Source organism: Symphodus melops (assembly GCF_947650265.1).
Source record: "Symphodus melops genome assembly, chromosome: 22".
NCBI classification, from domain to species: Eukaryota; Metazoa; Chordata; class Actinopteri; order Labriformes; family Labridae; genus Symphodus; species Symphodus melops.
Window position 1 is genome coordinate 12,735,318 of NC_136712.1, and position 23,070 is coordinate 12,758,387.

General features: G+C 44.7%; 1 protein-coding gene across 1 annotated transcript in view; it reads left to right on the forward strand.

The window, feature by feature from the left end:
- Positions 1 to 619: 619 nt before the first annotated feature.
- LOC306818135 (uncharacterized protein) overlaps positions 620 to 23,070 on the forward strand; it is a gene marked incomplete at both ends in the record, with an annotated part of 126,522 nt that continues 104,071 nt past the window's right edge. Inside the window, 1 exon segment of the mRNA XM_079335510.1 lies at positions 620 to 680. Coding sequence (XP_079191636.1) covers positions 620 to 680 — 61 coding nt within the window.

Consider the following 23,070-nt stretch of genomic DNA (forward strand, 5'->3'; position numbering starts at 1 on the left):
GTGCGCCCTCTCAAGCTTAATTTTTCCGGCCTTGGTGGTGAGTGCCAGGACTTTGGGGATCCATGACTCCATAAAAGTTAGCGCCGAGCTGCCCTCGGAGGATTCCGGCAAGCCGACGATTCTGAGATTTTTGCGTCTGCTTCTGTCCTCCTGGTCGTCAAGGCGCCCCTGCAGCGACGCAACGGTTTTTTCCAAGTATGACACACGCTTATCTGTCTCAACATTTGCGTCCTCCACAGCTGAAATACGATGTTCAGCTTCGTCGACCCGCTTAATTGTTTCCTGCAGTTCTTTCGCTATGTCTCCAATTTTCTGAAGAAATGAGGCAAATTTCGTTTCTATCACGCCTGAGATGTTTTCCGTGATTGCGGTCATGGCTTTGGTCATTGCAGGGCTCAGCAGCTCCGACTCTGTCGTCTCCGCTAAGCTATCATGTGCTTTGTCAGCATTGCTAGCCAAAGTTTGCTTCTTTTCTTGGGTCTTCTTAGCGGTTTTGGAAGCCATTTTAACAAGCGAATTTCCCCAGCACTGCTCCAGGGACATCCCATAAACTTCTAACAATACTTAATGCTTGTTTGGGCTGCAACAGAAGTAAAAAAACAGGATATTTGCACCGAAAATGCGGGAGCTCTCGCCGCGCGCTGTTACTCGGTCCGCATCACCGGAAGTCCCCCCTCAGAGTGCATCTTAAAGGACAGAACAACGGAGGAACCAGGTGAGTCCTGATGATGTCACCCTCTGCCTGTCACGCGCTCAGGTTGACCCCACAGACCTGATACCACTCAGGAATATTTAAAGTATTTCTAATTCACTTCAGTGGACATTTTTCTTCAGTTTGTGATGTAAAGACTCACAACATGTCAGTTTAAAGGACTCAATCAAAGCTTTTTGTACGTTAATATAACAATGAGTCCTCCACACCTAGCAGCTCTGATGAAGGGGGTTCAGGTCAGGTGGTCTACAGGGTCCTTCAACATGTCAGCCTGCTGGGACAAATAATCTGATTTATCATTGAGACATGAATTTAGCTTCTCTATTCCTCCTTTTATAAACCTCTTTAATCAGATATGTGATGACCAGAGGATTCACATGATTACATTTCTGATGCTGTAAAGAACCTGAATAATTTCTTATTTATTCCCTGTTCACAGTTGCATGTCGAGAGCCGACTTTCAAAATTCTTGATCAAACAAGTGACCAGGCCGTGCTGCAGTGTGTCGTTAAAGGAGCTTCTCCCTTACCTAAAGTGGAGTGGAGGGACAGTTCTGGAAACATCCTTCATACTGAAGAACCACAAGTCACTAAAAATGAAGATGGCAGCTACGACATCATCCTCCAAACGACTGTGACCAAGACCGACACCTACAGCTGTGTGGTCACACAGGACGCCATCTGTCATCAAATCAACTCCAGCAACTATGTGTACATCCAAGGTGAGATTCTCCTTCATAATAATTAAATGTGTCTTTGTTTTAGCGTGCTCAGACTCAGGTCAGAGTGATTCAGCTCAAAGCAGTGTATACAGGGATTCAGTCCCATTGAGCCATCAGGTAAATGTGTCCACCTGAGAGCAACGTTCAAATCTAAACTGGGACTCTGTTTGATGAATCACCAGTGACAGGAGAGATAATGAACTGGGACCATTGAGAAATCACCAAAGTCCCAGTGAGCTGTAGTGAACATGTGTGTTTTCATCCTATCAGCTGACTGTGCAGAATAAACACACAAACCGTGACAGGATGAAATGAGGCTGAGATGAATGTCACCTTCAGTCTGAATCTCCAGACTGTCTGCACGCCACCTCTACAGATTGTCTGCACGCCACCTCTACAGACTGTCTGCACGCAACCTCTACCGTCTCTACAGACTGTCTGCACGCCTTTGTATTGTAATCTTTGTATTCAGATTTTAGATGATTTAATATAACTGGATAAAGTGTTACTTTCATAGTCTGAACATGACGCATATCTGCTCTATATGTCATGCTAATAACATCACACACATTCTCTAGCTTTATATATTTTCTTTTTTCTTTCAGAGTGCATCTTAAAAGACAGAACAACGGAGGAACCAGGTGAGTCCTGATGATGTCCCCCTCTGCCTGTCACGCGCTCAGGTTGACCCCACAGACCTCTACCGTCTCTACAGACTCTGCACGCCACCTCTACAGTCTCTACAGACTGTCTGCACGCCACCTCTACGGACTGTCTGCACGCCACCTCTACTGTTTCTACAGACTGTCTGCACGCCATCTCTACCGTCTCTGCAGACTTTCTGCACTCCGCCTCTGCCTGCTCTACAGACTGTCTGCACGCCGTCTCTACAGACTGTCTGCACGCCGTCTCTACAGACTGTCTGCACGCCACCTCTACCGTCTCTACAGACTGTCTGCACGCCGTCTCTACAGACTGTCTGCACGCCACCTCTACCGTCTCTACAGACTGTCTATACGCCACCTCTACGTCTCTACAGACTGTCTGCACGCCACCTCTACAGACTGTCTGCACGCAACCTCTACCATCTCTACAGACTGTCTGCACGCCACCTCTACCATCTCTACAGACTGTCTGCATGCAACCTCTACGTCTCTACAGACTGTCTGCACGCCTTTGTATTGTAATCTTTGTATTCAGATTTTAGATGATTTAATATAACTGGATAAAGTGTTACTTTCATCGTCTGAATTTACGCATATCTGCTCTATATGTCATGCTAATAACATCACACACATTCTCTAGCTTTATATATTTTCTTTTTTCTTTCAGAGTGCATCTTAAAAGACAGAACAACGGAGGAACCAGTTGAGTCCTGATGATGTCCCCCTCTGCCTGTCACGCGCTCAGGTTGACCCCACAGACCTCTACCGTCTCTACAAGACTGTCTGCACGCCACCTCTACAGTCTCTACAGACTGTCTGCACGCCACCTCTACCGTCTCTACAGACTGTCTGCACCACCACTTCTACCGTCTCTACAGACTGTCTGCACGCCACCTCTACCGTCTCTACAGACTGTCTGCACGCCACCTCTACCGTTTCTACAGACTGTCTGCACGCCATCTCTACCGTCTCTACAGACTGTCTGCACGCCACCTCTACAGACTGTCTGCACGCCACCTCTACCCTCTCTACAGACTGTCTGCACGCCACCTCGACAGACTGTCTGCACGCCACTTCTACAGACTGTATGCACTCCACCTCTACCGTCTCTACAAACTGTCTGCACGCCACCTCTACCTTCTTTACAGACTGTCTGCACGCCACCTGTACCTTCTTTACAGACTGTCTGCACGCCACCTGTACCGTCTCTACAGACTGTCTGCACGCCACCTCTACCTTCTTTACAGACTGTCTGCACGCCACCTGTACCGTCTCTACAGACTGTCTGTACGCCACCTCTACAGACTGTCTGCACGCCACCTCTACCCTCTCTACAGACTGTCTGCACGCCACCTCCACAGACTGTCTGCACGCCACTTCTACAGACTGTATGCACTCCACCTCTACCGTCTCTACAAACTATCTGCACGCCACCTCTATGTCTCTACAGACTGTCTGCACGCCACCTCTACCGTCTTTACAGACTGTCTGCACGCCACCTGTACCGTCTCTACAGACTGTCTGCACGCAACCTCTACCGTCTCTACAGACTGTCTGCACGCAACCTCTACCATCTCTACAGACTGTCTGCACGCAACCTCTACCGTCTCTACAGACTGTCTGCACGCCAAATCTACCATCTCTACAGACTGTCTGCATGCAACCTCTACGTCTCTACAGACTGTCTGCACGCCTTTGTATTGTAATCTTTGTATTCAGATTTTAGATGATTTAATATAACTGGATAAAATGTTACTTTCATAGTCTGAACATGACGCATATCTGCTCTATATGTCATGCTAATAACATCACACACATTCTCTAGCTTTATATATTTTCTTTTTTCTTTCAGAGTGCATCTTAAAAGACAGAACAACGGAGGAACCAGGTGAGTCCTGATGATGTCCCCCTCTGCCTGTCACGCGCTCAGGTTGACCCCACAGACCTGATACCACGCCTCCATAAAGATCAGGAAAACGGTAAAGTATGACGTCATTGTTTAAAGTATTTGACCCTTTAACAGTCATTTTTAATTCCTCCGTAAAAACGAAAACCTGAGCTTTCAAACTATATATAATATGTTTGTAGTTATGTTTACAGTCATAAGAAAAAAACGTCTTTTTGTAGTTAATTAGTCTGAACGTTTGTATTTGGGGTCGCGCGCATCCTCCGCGTGTTAAAAGATTAAAGGACAGAAGAACGGAGGAACCAGGTGAGTCCTAATGATGTCACCCTCTGCCTGTCACGCGCTCAGGTTGACCCCACAGACCTGATACCACGCCTCCATAAAGATCAGGAAGACGAAGGTGGCCGACAGTGGAGTCTACACCTGTATTTTTCCTCATCTGATCTCATCTCATCCTCCTCAGCAGTTCACCATTGAGCTGGTTGTTGGTGAGTTTTTTTTTTAATTTATTTTTTTAATTATATTTAAAAACATTGTTAGTAAGATGACAGGTTTAAGAGTCACTGATGAACTTAAATAAGTCTCTAAATGGTGCATTCTGTTCAATAAGATGCATTGTTACACATTTTAGTTTTCCCAAGCTTGATAATGTTGATTTACTGTACAGCCCCTGCCCTGACACACCCCTTTGTCATTTGACTGCAACTCACTTGGTTCATTTTGTCTAACCCCTTTGTTGGCCCACTGCTTCTCTCTGCACTTTCTTTAAAAAACAAACAAACACATAAATTCATAATATTACATGTGTCATCCAGTAATAATAGATCCCTAGACCTTGATAAGTCAATCATCTGTCAGCATTTTCGAATGTGGCGCTGACCCGAAAAGGTGGAGCTAAACCCTGCAGTCCGTTGATTGGTTGAAAAAATCGTCACTTCCCGTGCTACGTCGGTAAACAAAACTCCGCCGTGTTTAAACCATTGACTGTAACACACAGCTGATTGTTTACGTGTGTATTTCTCCTCGCCGATCACAGCCTACTCTGAAACAAAGCTTGATTGAGTTCTTGTAATAAAGAGTCACATGTCAGTGACAGAGAAGATGAACTGCTGGATGTCTTCCAGCGTTGGTTTTGTTTATGTTGCGTTTTTCTCCTTTGTTGAATTCATTAGTTAGCGGTTAGCTGCTATCATATGACGCTATTTACATAGCGGCTATCGTCATCCGGCTGACACGGCGTCTACCAAATAGGGCACAGGTGGCTGTAGAAACGTAAACAGGATCAGGTTTAAGCTTTTCAGTACCGGTATTCGGCAAACATATTCTTTGCCAGAATGTAGCCTAATCAGATATTTAGCGCACCCGTGTAGTAAGCACGTCTATTAAATGTAGATATTTGCACGGCCTAGGTCAAGCCGTGCAATAATTTCAAGGCCGTGTTTTTTTTAAATAGGCCGTGCAAAAAGCGGTTTCGCGGTAGGCTACCTAAATCTATGTCAAGGACTAAAGTCTGTGTACATGTGGAGTTCAAACTAACCACTTGTCCACCAGCATCCGACTCTTTGACTCTTATTACAAACAAGTCTCCTCTCTCCTGCTGCAGCTTCAGCTGATTTATAAAGTCAGAGACTGAAGCTTTGTATTCAGATTTTAGATTTAATATAACTGGATAAAGTGTTACTTTCATAGTCTGAACATGACACATATCTGCTCTATATGTCATGCTAATAACATCACACACATTCTCTAGCTTTATATATTTTCTTTTTTCTTTCAGAGTGCATCTTAAAAGACAGAACAACGGAGGAACCAGGTGAGTCCTAATGATGTCACCCTCTGCCTGTCACGCGCTCAGGTTGACCCCACAGACCTGATACCACGCCTCCATAAAGATCAGGAAGACGAAGGTGGCCGACAGTGGAGTCTACACCTGTATTTTTCCTCATCTGATCTCATCTCATCCTCCTCAGCAGTTCACCATTGAGCTGGTTGTTGGTGAGTTTTTTTTTAAATTTATTTTTTTAATTATATTTAAAAACATTGTTAGTAAGATGACAAGTTTAAGAGTCACTGATGAACTTAAATAAGTCTCTAAATGGTGCATTCTGTTCAATAAGATGCATTGTTACACATTTTAGTTTTCCCAAGCTTGATAATGTTGATTTACTGTACAGCCCCTGCCCTGACACACCCCTTTGTCATTTGACTGCAACTCACTTGGTTCATTTTGTCTAACCCCTTTGTTGGCCCACTGCTTCTCTCTGCACTTTCTTTAAAAAACAAACAAACACATAAATTCATAATATTACATGTGTCATCCAGTAATAATAGATCCCTAGACCTTGATAAGTCAATCATCTGTCAGCATTTTCGAATGTGGCGCTGACCCGAAAAGGTGGAGCTAAACCCTGCAGTCCGTTGATTGGTTGAAAAAATCGTCACTTCCCGTGTTACGTCTGTAAACAAAACTCCGCCGTGTTTAAACCATTGACTGTAACACACAGCTGATTGTTTACGTGTGTATTTCTCCTCGCCGATCACAGCCTTCTCTGAAACAAAGCTTGATTGAGTTCTTGTAATAAAGAGTCACATGTCAGTGACAGAGAAGATGAACTGCTGGATGTCTTCCAGCGTTGGTTTTGTTTATGTTGCGTTTTTCTCCTTTGTTGAATTCATTAGTTAGCGGTTAGCTGCTATCATATGACGCTATTTACATAGCGGCTATCGTCATCCGGCTGACACGGCGTCTACCAAATAGGGCACAGGTGGCTGTAGAAACGTAAACAGGATCAGGTTTAAGCTTTTCAGTACCGGTATTCGGCAAACATATTCTTTGCCAGAATGTAGCCTAATCAGATATTTAGCGCACCCGTGTAGTAAGCACGTCTATTAAATGTAGATATTTGCACGGCCTAGGTCAAGCCGTGCAATAATTTCAAGGCCGTGTTTTTTTTAAATAGGCCGTGCAAAAAGCGGTTTCGCGGTAGGCTACCTAAATCTATGTCAAGGACTAAAGTCTGTGTACATGTGGAGTTCAAACTAACCACTTGTCCACCAGCATCCGACTCTTTGACTCTTATTACAAACAAGTCTCCTCTCTCCTGCTGCAGCTTCAGCTGATTTATAAAGTCAGAGACTGAAGCTTTGTATTCAGATTTTAGATGATTTAATATAACTGGATAAAATGTTACTTTCATAGTCTGAACATGAAGCATATCTGCTCTATATGTCATGCTAATAACATCACACACACTCTCTAACTTTATATATTTTCTTTTTTCTTTCAGAGTGCATCTTAAAGGACAGAACAACGGAGGAACCAGGTGAGTCCTGATGATGTCACCCTCTGCCTGTCACGCGCTCAGGTTGACCCCACAGACCTGATACCACTCAGGAATATTTAAAGTATTTCTAATTCACTTCAGTGGACATTTTTCTTCAGTTTGTGACGTAAAGACTCACAACACGTCAGTTTAAAGGACTCAATCAAAGCTTTTTGTACGTTAATATAACAATGAGTCCTCCACACCTAGCAGCTCTGATGAAGGGGGTTCAGGTCAGGTGGTCTACAGGGTCCTTCAACATGTCAGCCTGCTGGGACAAATAATCTGATTTATCATTGAGACATGAATTTAGCTTCTCTATTCCTCCTTTTATAAACCTCTTTAATCAGATATGTGATGACCAGAGGATTCACATGATTACATTTCTGATGCTGTAAAGAACCTGAATAATTTCTTATTTATTCCCTGTTCACAGTTGCATGTCGAGAGCCGACTTTCAAAATTCTTGATCAAACAAGTGACCAGGCCGTGCTGCAGTGTGTCGTTAAAGGAGCTTCTCCCTTACCTAAAGTGGAGTGGAGGGACAGTTCTGGAAACATCCTTCATACTGAAGAACCACAAGTCACTAAAAATGAAGATGGCAGCTACGACATCATCCTCCAAACGACTGTGACCAAGACCGACACCTACAGCTGTGTGGTCACACAGGACGCCATCTGTCATCAGATCAACTCCAGCAACTATGTGTACATCCAAGGTGAGATTCTCCTTCATAATAATTAAATGTGTCTTTGTTTTAGCGTGCTCAGACTCAGGTCAGAGTGATTCAGCTCAAAGCAGTGTATACAGGGATTCAGTCCCATTGAGCCATCAGGTAAATGTGTCCACCTGAGAGCAACGTTCAAATCTAAACTGGGACTCTGTTTGATGAATCACCAGTGACAGGAGAGATAATGAACTGGGACCATTGAGAAATCACCAAAGTCCCAGTGAGCTGTAGTGAACATGTGTGTTTTCATCCTATCAGCTGACTGTGCAGAATAAACACACAAACCGTGACAGGATGAAATGAGGCTGAGATGAATGTCACCTTCAGTCTGAATCTCCAGACTGTCTGCACGCCACCTCTACAGATTGTCTGCACGCCACCTCTACAGACTGTCTGCACGCAACCTCTACCGTCTCTACAGACTGTCTGCACGCCATCTCTACCATCTCTACAGACTGTCTGCATGCAACCTCTACGTCTCTACAGACTGTCTGCACGCCTTTGTATTGTAATCTTTGTATTCAGATTTTAGATGATTTAATATAACTGGATAAAGTGTTACTTTCATAGTCTGAACATGACGCATATCTGCTCTATATGTCATGCTAATAACATCACACACACTCTCTAACTTTATATATTTTCTTTTTTCTTTCAGAGTGCATCTTAAAGGACAGAACAACGGAGGAACCAGGTGAGTCCTGATGATGTCACCCTCTGCCTGTCACGCGCTCAGGTTGACCCCACAGACCTCTACCGTCTCTACAGACTCTGCACGCCACCTCTACAGTCTCTACAGACTCTGCAAGCCACCTCTACCATTTCTACAGACTGTCTGCACGTCTTTGTATTGTAATCTTTGTATTCAGAGTTTAGATTTAATATAACTGGATAAAGTGTTACTTTCATAGTCTGAACATGACACATATCTGCTCTATATGTCATGCTAATAACATCACACAAATTCTCTAGCTTTATATATTTTCTTTTTTCTTTCAGAGTGCATCTTAAAAGACTGAACAACGGAGGAACCAGGTGAGTCCTGATGATGTCCCCCTCTGCCTGTCACGCGCTCAGGTTGACCCCACAGACCTCTACCGTCTCTACAGACGGTCTGCACGCCACCTCTACAGTCTCTACAGACTGTCTGCACGCCACCTCTACGGACTGTCTGCACGCCACCTCTACTGTTTCTACAGACTGTCTGCACGCCATCTCAACCGTCTCTGCAGACTTTCTGCACTCCGCCTCTGCCTGCTCTACAGACTGTCTGCACGCCGTCTCTACAGACTGTCTGCACGCCGTCTCTACAGATTGTCTGCACGCCACCTCTACCGTCTCTACAGACTGTCTGCACGTCGTCTCTACAGACTGTCTGCACGCCACCTCTACCGTCTCTACAGACTGTCTATACGCCACCTCTACGTCTCTACAGACTGTCTGCATGCAACCTCTACGTCTCTACAGACTGTCTGCACGCCTTTGTATTGTAATCTTTGTATTCAGATTTTAGATGATTTAATATAACTGGATAAAGTGTTACTTTCATCGTCTGAATTTACGCATATCTGCTCTATATGTCATGCTAATAACATCACACACATTCTCTAGCTTTATATATTTTCTTTTTTCTTTCAGTGCATCTTAAAAGACAGAACAACGGAGGAACCAGTTGAGTCCTGATGATGTCCCCCTCTGCCTGTCACGCGCTCAGGTTGACCCCACAGACCTCTACCGTCTCTACAGACTGTCTGCACGCCACCTCTACAGTCTCTACAGACTGTCTGCACGCCAACCTCTACCGTCTCTACAGACTGTCTGCACGCCACCTCTACCGTTTCTACAGACTGTCTGCACGCCATCTCTACCGTCTCTACAGACTGTCTGCACGCCACCTCTACGTCTCTACAGACTGTCTGCATGCAACCTCTACGTCTCTACAGACTGTCTGCACGCCTTTGTATTGTAATCTTTGTATTCAGATTTTAGATGATTTAATATAACTGGATAAAGTGTTACTTTCATCGTCTGAATTTACGCATATCTGCTCTATATGTCATGCTAATAACATCACACACATTCTCTAGCTTTATATATTTTCTTTTTTCTTTCAGTGCATCTTAAAAGACAGAACAACGGAGGAACCAGTTGAGTCCTGATGATGTCCCCCTCTGCCTGTCACGCGCTCAGGTTGACCCCACAGACCTCTACCGTCTCTACAGACTGTCTGCACGCCACCTCTACAGTCTCTACAGACTGTCTGCACGCCACCTCTACAGTCTCTACAGACTGTCTGCACGCCACCTCTACAGTCTCTACAGACTGTCTGCACGCCACCTCTACAGTCTCTACAGACTGTCTGCACGCCACCTCTACCGTCTCTACAGACTGTCTGCACGCCACCTCTACCGTTTCTACAGACTGTCTGCACGCCATCTCTACCGTCTCTACAGACTGTCTGCACGCCACCTCTACCGTCTCTACAGACTGTCTGCACGCCACCTCTACCGTTTCTACAGACTGTCTGCACGCCATCTCTACCGTCTCTACAGACTGTCTGCACGCCACCTCTACAGACTGTCTGCACGCCACCTTTACCCTCTCTACAGACTGTCTGCACGCCACCTCGACAGACTGTCTGCACGCCACTTCTACAGACTGTATGCACTCCACCTCTACCGTCTCTACAAACTGTCTGCACGCCACCTCTATGTCTCTACAGTCTGTCTGCACGCCACCTCTATCTTCTTTACAGACTGTCTGCACGCCACCTGACCGTCTCTACAGACTGTCTGTACGCCACCTCTACAGACTGTCTGCACGCCACCTCTACCCTCTCTACAGACTGTCTGCACGCCACCTCGACAGACTGTCTGCACGCCACTTCTACAGACTGTATGCACTCCACCTCTACCGTCTCTACAAACTGTCTGCACGCCACCTCTATGTCTCTACAGACTGTCTGCACGCCACCTCTACCGTCTTTACAGACTGTCTGCACGCCACCTGTACCGTCTCTACAGACTGTCTGCACGCAACCTCTACCATCTCTGCAGACTGTCTGCACGCCACCTCTACCATCTCTACAGACTGTCTGCATGCAACCTCTACGTCTCTACAGACTGTCTGCACGCCTTTGTATTGTAATCTTTGTATTCAGATTTGAGATGATTTAATATAACTGGATAAAGTGTTACTTTCATAGTCTGAACATGACGCATATCTGCTCTATATGTCATGCTAATGACATCACACACATTCTCTAGCTTTATATATTTTCTTTTTTCTTTCAGAGTGCATCTTAAAAGACAGAACAACGGAGGAACCAGGTGAGTCCTGATGATGTCCCCCTCTGCCTGTCACGCGCTCAGGTTGACCCCACAGACCTGATACCACGCCTCCATAAAGATCAGGAAAACGGTAAAGTATGACGTCATTGTTTAAAGTATTTGACCCTTTAACAGTCATTTTTAATTCCTCCGTAAAAACGAAAACCTGAGCTTTCAAACTATATATAATATGTTTGTAGCTATGTTTACAGTCATAAGAAAAAAACGTCTTTTTGTAGTTAATTAGTCTGAACGTTTGTATTTGGGGTCGCGCGCATCCTCCGCGTGTTAAAAGATTAAAGGACAGAAGAACGGAGGAACCAGGTGAGTCCTGATGATGTCCCCCTCTGCCTGTCACGCGCTCAGGTTGACCCCACAGACCTGATACCACGCCTCCATAAAGATCAGGAAGACGAAGGTGGCCGACAGTGGAGTCTACACCTGTATTTTTCCTCATCTGATCTCATCTCATCCTCCTCAGCAGTTCACCATTGAGCTGGTTGTTGGTGAGTTTTTTTTTAAATTTATTTTTTTAATTATATTTAAAAACATTGTTAGTAAGATGACAGGTTTAAGAGTCACTGATGAACTTAAATAAGTCTCTAAATGGTGCATTCTGTTCAATAAGATGCATTGTTACACATTTTAGTTTTCCCAAGCTTGATAATGTTGATTTACTGTACAGCCCCTGCCCTGACACACCCCTTTGTCATTTGACTGCAACTCACTTGGTTCATTTTGTCTAACCCCTTTGTTGGCCCACTGCTTCTCTCTGCACTTTCTTTAAAAAACAAACAAACACATAAATTCATAATATTACATGTGTCATCCAGTAATAATAGATCCCTAGACCTTGATAAGTCAATCATCTGTCAGCATTTTCGAATGTGGCGCTGACCCGAAAAGGTGGAGCTAAACCCTGCAGTCCGTTGATTGGTTGAAAAAATCGTCACTTCCCGTGTTACGTCGGTAAACAAAACTCCGCCGTGTTTAAACCATTGACTGTAACACACAGCTGATTGTTTACGTGTGTATTTCTCCTCGCCGATCACAGCCTTCTCTGAAACAAAGCTTGATTGAGTTCTTGTAATAAAGAGTCACATGTCAGTGACAGAGAAGATGAACTGCTGGATGTCTTCCAGCGTTGGTTTTGTTTATGTTGCGTTTTTCTCCTTTGTTGAATTCATTAGTTAGCGGTTAGCTGCTATCATATGACGCTATTTACATAGCGGCTATCGTCATCCGGCTGACACGGCGTCTACCAAATAGGGCACAGGTGGCTGTAGAAACGTAAACAGGATCAGGTTTAAGCTTTTCAGTACCGGTATTCGGCAAACATATTCTTTGCCAGAATGTAGCCTAATCAGATATTTAGCGCACCCGTGTAGTAAGCACGTCTATGAAATGTAGATATTTGCACGGCCTAGGTCAAGCCGTGCAATAATTTCAAGGCCGTGTTTTTTTTAAATAGGCCGTGCAAAAAGCGGTTTCGCGGTAGGCTACCTAAATCTATGTCAAGGACTAAAGTCTGTGTACATGTGGAGTTCAAACTAACCACTTGTCACCAGCATCCGACTCTTTGACTCTTATTACAAACAAGTCTCCTCTCTCCTGCTGCAGCTTCAGCTGATTTATAAAGTCAGAGACTGAAGCTTTGTATTCAGATTTTAGATGATTTAATATAACTGGATAAAATGTTACTTTCATAGTCTGAACATGAAGCATATCTGCTCTAAATGTCATGCTAATAACATCACACAGACTCTCTAACTTTATATATTTTCTTTTTTCTTTCAGAGTGCATCTTAAAGGACAGAAGAACGGAGGAACCAGGTGAGTCCTGATGATGTCACCCTCTGCCTGTCACACGCTCAGGTTGACCCCACAGACCTCTACCGTCTCTACAGACTTTCTGCACGCAACCTCTACCGTCTCTACAGACTGTCTGCACCACCACTTCTACTGTCTCTACAGACTGTCTGCACGCCACCTCTACCGTCTCTACAGACTGTCTGCACGCCACCTCTACCGTTTCTACAGACTGTCTGCACGCCATCTCTACCGTCTCTACAGACTGTCTGCACGCCACCTCTACAGACTGTCTGCACGCCACCTCTACCCTCTCTACAGACTGTCTGCACGCCACCTCGACAGACTGTCTGCACGCCACTTCTACAGACTGTATGCACTCCACCTCTACCGTCTCTACAAACTGTCTGCACGCCACCTCTATGTCTCTACAGACTGTCTGCACGCCACCTCTACCTTCTTTACAGACTGTCTGCACGCCACCTGTACCGTCTCTACAGACTGTCTGCACACCACCTCTACGTCTGAGATGTATGCTTGCAAAAAAGACAGAGGACTAATGTGAATGTCTTCAGGTTGTCTACTTTAAAACAATTCCTCAACAGCAACAGCTACCATTAATAGTGGTAGTTCTAGATGCCCGGAGACATCTCTTAAAGCAGGGGAGAGTGTAATGGGTTGAAAATGCCATATCTGTAGTTCATAAGTGAACAGAAACCCCCCCCTATTTTTTTGTTTTTAATTGGAACTAATGTTAATAGATTGTGAAGGTCAGTTACACTTTTCCGCCAGTAGGTGGTGATCTGATTCTGTTGTGGATCAACTGGAGAGATTATGCCTATACACTCTGCCCATGCGCAGTCCAGAAATAAACGCGTGAGGCATGAGGAAGACGCTAACTTTGTCCTCTCTCTGTTGATTCACAGCCATAGTACACATAAGGTTACACAGTGTTTCCTGGCCTGTGCAACCCTTGCTGCCGGTCCAGATTATCCCTAGGTCTGGTGCCGGTAACACTCGGTAAACCTGGAGGTGACAATGTCATTGAAGAGTACAACTCACGAAATTCGCTGAACCACCGCACCCGGCCACAGCTTGTCAACATATTGGCTAGCCATATGACTGAGAATCATGGGTAAGCGTTTCTTAAATACATTGTTCATTTTAAACCATTTCAGACTGAAAGGCTTTATATTAAGAAATAATGTAATGAATTTTCAAAATGCATGGCATTGAATTAACATAGCTGGGACATAGCATACAGTCATTAGCGGGGCACTTGAATTGTCTTTTTGTAGTATAAGAGTATGGTCTTGACCTGTTCTGTATGAGAAGTATTATAAGATAACTTCTGTTGGGTTTTGGTGCTCTATAAATAAAACTGACTTGAAATTAATTATTGTCTTTGCTCTAAAGGAGGATGCCTTCCCGTAAGCACAAGGAGAAATATGCCCTGGGAATTATTGCACTCTTTCCTTCGCTGAAGGATCCTTTTTCTCCAAAGGGCTATGTAAGTTTAAAAAACGCATTACTTCCTGAAAACACCAGATTTACAGACTACAGCTTTGGAATTTTAGTTAACATGATTGATGCGCCATAGTTACATACTTAAACAGTGGTGAAATTTCAATATTTTTGCATTTATTCCAAGTTCTTGATACTGACCTCAAATGCCACACCTTAGTACCACTAAATTGAAACTGTGGAGTATGCTACAAAGTTCACCTTGGACATGAATATGCAAAATACAATCGCATAAATGAAAAATGTTCGTAGTGGCAATCAGAATGAATTGGGTTAATAGGATATTACACATGAATTGGAGAATTGCAAAAAATATTACTTAAGTAACTGTCCTTTATTTTCACAGGGCAGTAACTGCACGTTCTCTAAGATCAATGAGTAATAGACCTTTGTAATGACTTTTTAAAAATAAAAACTTTTAACAGGAGCATCTCTATGATGGGGAAAAAGGCACTGGATATTTAGCATGGCGCCTCAAGACCATATCCAGGAAGACAGAAAAACGGCCAGCCAAGGCAGCCACAGTGGCTCAAGCACCAGGACCAAAGCGCCGGAGATTAGCAGCCACATTGCCTGAGCAGCTTGATGGAGATGCCTGCAGGGATGCTATTTCATTTCTTGTTCACTCTCCCGATGAAGCAAGTGTGTTTCAGAAGATGAAGATGACCTTGCAGCATCGCCAGGACCTAGTGCACGATCCGCAGAGAACCACAGATGTCTTTAAAGCATTCACACGATTTTTGGATGTCAAAGGACTGGTGAGTTGTTCTCCATTGTTTTGTTTGGTTGCATGTAAGCAATGAACAATACACTGACCATTGGTTTGATGTATTTGCATGTGTGTATGATCAACAGCTGAGTCAAGACTTCCTGCTCTTCTGTTTGGAGCTGAAATAGCCTCCAAGATGCTTGAGAAGTGGGACACAGCATTCAGGCCCAAAGTTATCAAAGAGGCCAAACACCTGACTCAGTCAACTGAGCTGTGCCGACTTTCAGAAGTCGCTGCTGAGAAACTCGCAGAGAACGATGACACCAGTAAGCGACATGACATGCTTGCTTTATATTCCAAACAGTTAGTGCTATTTACTTTGATAGATAAATAGCATAGGGAGATACTAATGATGTGTTTTGCTCCATTTTCTTCCTGATAGACTGGGACATGGCTTCTCTGCTGCTCCTTCTCCATCTCTTGCCACCCACAGCTGGACGGAAGAGGGCCAAGATAAGTTCCAGTGATGCAGTGGAGAAAAATGGTACACTTTCACAAGGTATGTACGTATCTCAATTAGAAAAAACCTGCAAAGGCATGTGATTCCCCTGTCTGCACGCCACCTCTACGTCTCTACAGACTGTCTGCACGCCACCTTTACCTTCTCTACAGACTGTCTGCACGCCACCTCTACCGTCTCTACAGACTGTCTATACGCCACCTCTACGTCTCTACAGACTGTCTGCACGCCACCTCTACAGACTGTCTGCACGCCACCTCTACCGTCTCTACAGACTGTCTGCACGCAACCTCTACCGTCTCTACAGACTGTCTGCACGCCACCTCTACCGTCTCTACAGACTGTCTGCATGCAACCTCTACGTCTCTACAGACTGTCTGCACGCCTTTGTATTGTAATCTTTGTATTCAGATTTTAGATGATTTAATATAACTGGATAAAGTGTTACTTTCATAGTCTGAACATGACGCATATCTGCTTTATATGTCATGCTAATAACATCACACACATTCTCTAGCTTTATATATTTCTTTTTTCTTTCAGAGTGCATCTTAAAAGACAGAACAACGGAGGAACCAGGTGAGTCCTGATGATGTCCCCCTCTGCCTGTCACGCGCTCAGGTTGACCCCACAGACCTCTACCGTCTCTACAGACTGTCTGCACGCCACCTCTACAGTCTCTACAGACTCTGCACGCAACCTCTACCATCTCTACAGACTGTCTGCACGCCACCTCTACCATCTCTACAGACTGTCTGCATGCAACCTCTACGTCTCTACAGACTGTCTGCACGTCTTTGTATTGTAATCTTTGTATTCAGATTTTAGATTTAATATAACTGGATAAAGTGTTACTTTCATAGTCTGAACATGACACATATCTGCTCTATATGTCATGCTAATAACATCACACACATTCTCTAGCTTTATATATTTTCTTTTTTCTTTCAGAGTGCATCTTAAAAGACAGAACAACGGAGGAACCAGGTGAGTCCTGATGATGTCCCCCTCTGCCTGTCACGCGCTCAGGTTGACCCCACAGACCTCTACCGTCTCTACAGACTGTCTGCACGCCACCTCTACAGTCTCTACAGACTCTGCACGCAACCTCTACCATCTCTACAGACAGTCTGCATCCCACCTCCACCGTCTCTACAGACTGTCTGCACGCCAACTCTACAGACTGTCTGCACGCCACCTCTACAGACTGTCTGCACGCCACCTCTACGTCTCTACAGACTGTCTGCACGCCACCTTTACCTTCTCTACAGACTGTCTGCATGCCGTCTCTACAGACTGTCTGCACGCCAACTCTACAGACTGTCTGCACGCCACCTCTACAGACTGTCTGCACGCCACCTCTACGTCTCTACAGACTGTCTGCACGCCACCTTTACCTTCTCTACAGACTGTCTGCACGCCACCTCTACCGTCTCTACAGACTGTCTGCACGCAACCTCTACCATCTCTACAGACTGTCTGCACGCCACCTCTACCGTCTCTACAGACTGTCTGCACGCACCTCTACCATCTCTACAGACTGTCTGCATGCAACCTCTACGTCTCTACAGACTGTCTGCACGCCTTTGTATTGTATTCTTTGTATTCAGATTTTAGATGATTTAATATAACTGGATAAAATGTTACTTTCATAGTCTGAACATGAAGCATATCTGCTCTAAATGTCATGCTAATAACATCACACAGACTCTCTAACTTTATATATTTTCTTTTTTCTTTCAGAGTGCATCTTAAAGGACAGAAGAACGGAGGAACCAGGTGAGTCCTGATGATGTCACCCTCTGCCTGTCACGCGCTCAGGTTGACCCCACAGACCTCTACCGTCTCTACAGACTGTCTGCACGCCACCTCTACCGTTTCTACAGACTGTCTGCACGCCATCTCTACCGTCTCTACAGACTGTCTGCACGCCACCTCTACAGACTGTCTGCACGCCACCTCTACCCTCTCTACAGACTGTCTGCACGCCACCTCGACAGACTGTCTGCACGCCACTTCTACAGAGACTGTATGCACTCCACCTCTACCGTCTCTACAAACTGTCTGCACGCCACCTCTATGTCTCTACAGACTGTCTGCACGCCACCTGTACCGTCTCTACAGACTGTCTGCACACCACCTCTACGTCTGAGATGTATGCTTGCAAAAAAGACAGAGGACTAATGTGAATGTCTTCAGGTTGTCTACTTTAAAACAATTCCTCAACAGCAACAGCTACCATTAATAGTGGTAGTTCTAGATGCCCGGAGACATCTCTTAAAGCAGGGGAGAGTGTAATGGGTTGAAAATGCCATATCTGTAGTTCATAAGTGAACAGAAACCCCCCCCTATTTTTTTGTTTTTAATTGGAACTAATGTTAATAGATTGTGAAGGTCAGTTACACTTTTCCGCCAGTAGGTGGTGATCTGATTCTGTTGTGGATCAACTGGAGAGATTATGCCTATACACTCTGCCCATGCGCAGTCCAGAAATAAACGCGTGAGGCATGAGGAAGACGCTAACTTTGTCCTCTCTCTGTTGATTCACAGCCATAGTACACATAAGGTTACACAGTGTTTCCTGGCCTGTGCAACCCTTGCTGCCGGTCCAGATTATCCCTAGGTCTGGTGCCGGTAACACTCGGTAAACCTGGAGGTGACAATGTCATTGAAGAGTACAACTCACGAAATTCGCTGAACCACCGCACCCGGCCACAGCTTGTCAACATATTGGCTAGCCATATGACTGAGAATCATGGGTAAGCGTTTCTTAAATACATTGTTCATTTTAAACCATTTCAGACTGAAAGGCTTTATATTAAGAAATAATGTAATGAATTTTCAAAATGCATGGCATTGAATTAACATAGCTGGGACATAGCATACAGTCATTAGCGGGGCACTTGAATTGTCTTTTTGTAGTATAAGAGTATGGTCTTGACCTGTTCTGTATGAGAAGTATTATAAGATAACTTCTGTTGGGTTTTGGTGCTCTATAAATAAAACTGACTTGAAATTAATTATTGTCTTTGCTCTAAAGGAGGATGCCTTCCCGTAAGCACAAGGAGAAATATGCCCTGGGAATTATTGCACTCTTTCCTTCGCTGAAGGATCCTTTTTCTCCAAAGGGCTATGTAAGTTTAAAAAACGCATTACTTCCTGAAAACACCAGATTTACAGACTACAGCTTTGGAATTTTAGTTAACATGATTGATGCGCCATAGTTACATACTTAAACAGTGGTGAAATTTCAATATTTTTGCATTTATTCCAAGTTCTTGATACTGACCTCAAATGCCACACCTTAGTACCACTAAATTGAAACTGTGGAGTATGCTACAAAGTTCACCTTGGACATGAATATGCAAAATACAATCGCATAAATGAAAAATGTTCGTAGTGGCAATCAGAATGAATTGGGTTAATAGGATATTACACATGAATTGGAGAATTGCAAAAAATATTACTTAAGTAACTGTCCTTTATTTTCACAGGGCAGTAACTGCACGTTCTGTAAGATCAATGAGTAATAGACCTTTGTAATGACTTTTTAAAAATAAAAACTTTTAACAGGAGCATCTCTATGATGGGGAAAAAGGCACTGGATATTTAGCATGGCGCCTCAAGACCATATCCAGGAAGACAGAAAAACGGCCAGCCAAGGCAGCCACAGTGGCTCAAGCACCAGGACCAAAGCGCCGGAGATTAGCAGCCACATTGCCTGAGCAGCTTGATGGAGATGCCTGCAGGGATGCTATTTCATTTCTTGTTCACTCTCCCGATGAAGCAAGTGTGTTTCAGAAGATGAAGATGACCTTGCAGCATCGCCAGGACCTAGTGCACGATCCGCAGAGAACCACAGATGTCTTTAAAGCATTCACACGATTTTTGGATGTCAAAGGACTGGTGAGTTGTTCTCCATTGTTTTGTTTGGTTGCATGTAAGCAATGAACAATACACTGACCATTGGTTTGATGTATTTGCATGTGTGTATGATCAACAGCTGAGTCAAGACTTCCTGCTCTTCTGTTTGGAGCTGAAATAGCCTCCAAGATGCTTGAGAAGTGGGACACAGCATTCAGGCCCAAAGTTATCAAAGAGGCCAAACACCTGACTCAGTCAACTGAGCTGTGCCGACTTTCAGAAGTCGCTGCTGAGAAACTCGCAGAGAACGATGACACCAGTAAGCGACATGACATGCTTGCTTTATATTCCAAACAGTTAGTGCTATTTACTTTGATAGATAAATAGCATAGGGAGATACTAATGATGTGTTTTGCTCCATTTTCTTCCTGATAGACTGGGACATGGCTTCTCTGCTGCTCCTTCTCCATCTCTTGCCACCCACAGCTGGACGGAAGAGGGCCAAGATAAGTTCCAGTGATGCAGTGGAGAAAAATGGTACACTTTCACAAGGTATGTACGTATCTCAATTAGAAAAAACCTGCAAAGGCATGTGATTCCCCTGTCTGCACGCCACCTCTACGTCTCTACAGACTGTCTGCACGCCACCTTTACCTTCTCTACAGACTGTCTGCACGCCACCTCTACCGTCTCTACAGACTGTCTATACGCCACCTCTACGTCTCTACAGACTGTCTGCACGCCACCTCTACAGACTGTCTGCACGCCACCTCTACCGTCTCTACAGACTGTCTGCACGCAACCTCTACCATCTCTACAGACTGTCTGCACGCCACCTCTACCGTCTCTACAGACTGTCTGCATGCAACCTCTACGTCTCTACAGACTGTCTGCACGCCTTTGTATTGTAATCTTTGTATTCAGATTTTAGATGATTTAATATAACTGGATAAAGTGTTACTTTCATAGTCTGAACATGACGCATATCTGCTTTATATGTCATGCTAATAACATCACACACATTCTCTAGCTTTATATATTTCTTTTTTCTTTCAGAGTGCATCTTAAAAGACAGAACAACGGAGGAACCAGGTGAGTCCTGATGATGTCCCCCTCTGCCTGTCACGCGCTCAGGTTGACCCCACAGACCTCTACCGTCTCTACAGACTGTCTGCACGCCACCTCTACAGTCTCTACAGACTCTGCACGCAACCTCTACCATCTCTACAGACTGTCTGCATGCAACCTCTACGTCTCTACAGACTGTCTGCACGTCTTTGTATTGTAATCTTTGTATTCAGATTTTAGATTTAATATAACTGGATAAAGTGTTACTTTCATAGTCTGAACATGACACATATCTGCTCTATATGTCATGCTAATAACATCACACACATTCTCTAGCTTTATATATTTTCTTTTTTCTTTCAGAGTGCATCTTAAAAGACAGAACAACGGAGGAACCAGGTGAGTCCTGATGATGTCCCCCTCTGCCTGTCACGCGCTCAGGTTGACCCCACAGACCTCTACCGTCTCTACAGACTGTCTGCACGCCACCTCTACAGTCTCTACAGACTCTGCACGCAACCTCTACCATCTCTACAGACAGTCTGCATCCCACCTCCACCGTCTCTACAGACTGTCTGCACGCCAACTCTACAGACTGTCTGCACGCCACCTCTACAGACTGTCTGCACGCCACCTCTACGTCTCTACAGACTGTCTGCACGCCACCTTTACCTTCTCTACAGACTGTCTGCATGCCGTCTCTACAGACTGTCTGCACGCCAACTCTACAGACTGTCTGCACGCCACCTCTACAGACTGTCTGCACGCCACCTCTACGTCTCTACAGACTGTCTGCACGCCACCTTTACCTTCTCTACAGACTGTCTGCACGCCACCTCTACCGTCTCTACAGACTGTCTGCACGCAACCTCTACCATCTCTACAGACTGTCTGCACGCCACCTCTACCGTCTCTACAGACTGTCTGCACGCACCTCTACCATCTCTACAGACTGTCTGCATGCAACCTCTACGTCTCTACAGACTGTCTGCACGCCTTTGTATTGTATTCTTTGTATTCAGATTTTAGATGATTTAATATAACTGGATAAAATGTTACTTTCATAGTCTGAACATGAAGCATATCTGCTCTAAATGTCATGCTAATAACATCACACAGACTCTCTAACTTTATATATTTTCTTTTTTCTTTCAGAGTGCATCTTAAAGGACAGAAGAACGGAGGAACCAGGTGAGTCCTGATGATGTCACCCTCTGCCTGTCACGCGCTCAGGTTGACCCCACAGACCTCTACCGTCTCTACAGACTGTCTGCACGCCACCTCTACCGTTTCTACAGACTGTCTGCACGCCATCTCTACCGTCTCTACAGACTGTCTGCACGCCACCTCTACAGACTGTCTGCACGCCACCTCTACCCTCTCTACAGACTGTCTGCACGCCACCTCGACAGACTGTCTGCACGCCACTTCTACAGAGACTGTATGCACTCCACCTCTACCGTCTCTACAAACTGTCTGCATGCCACCTCTATGTCTCTACAGACTGTCTGCACGCCACCTGTACCGTCTCTACAGACTGTCTGCACACCACCTCTACGTCTGAGATGTATGCTTGCAAAAAAGACAGAGGACTAATGTGAATGTCTTCAGGTTGTCTACTTTAAAACAATTCCTCAACAGCAACAGCTACCATTAATAGTGGTAGTTCTAGATGCCCGGAGACATCTCTTAAAGCAGGGGAGAGTGTAATGGGTTGAAAATGCCATATCTGTAGTTCATAAGTGAACAGAAACCCCCCCCTATTTTTTTGTTTTTAATTGGAACTAATGTTAATAGATTGTGAAGGTCAGTTACACTTTTCCGCCAGTAGGTGGTGATCTGATTCTGTTGTGGATCAACTGGAGAGATTATGCCTATACACTCTGCCCATGCGCAGTCCAGAAATAAACGCGTGAGGCATGAGGAAGACGCTAACTTTGTCCTCTCTCTGTTGATTCACAGCCATAGTACACATAAGGTTACACAGTGTTTCCTGGCCTGTGCAACCCTTGCTGCCGGTCCAGATTATCCCTAGGTCTGGTGCCGGTAACACTCGGTAAACCTGGAGGTGACAATGTCATTGAAGAGTACAACTCACGAAATTCGCTGAACCACCGCACCCGGCCACAGCTTGTCAACATATTGGCTAGCCATATGACTGAGAATCATGGGTAAGCGTTTCTTAAATAC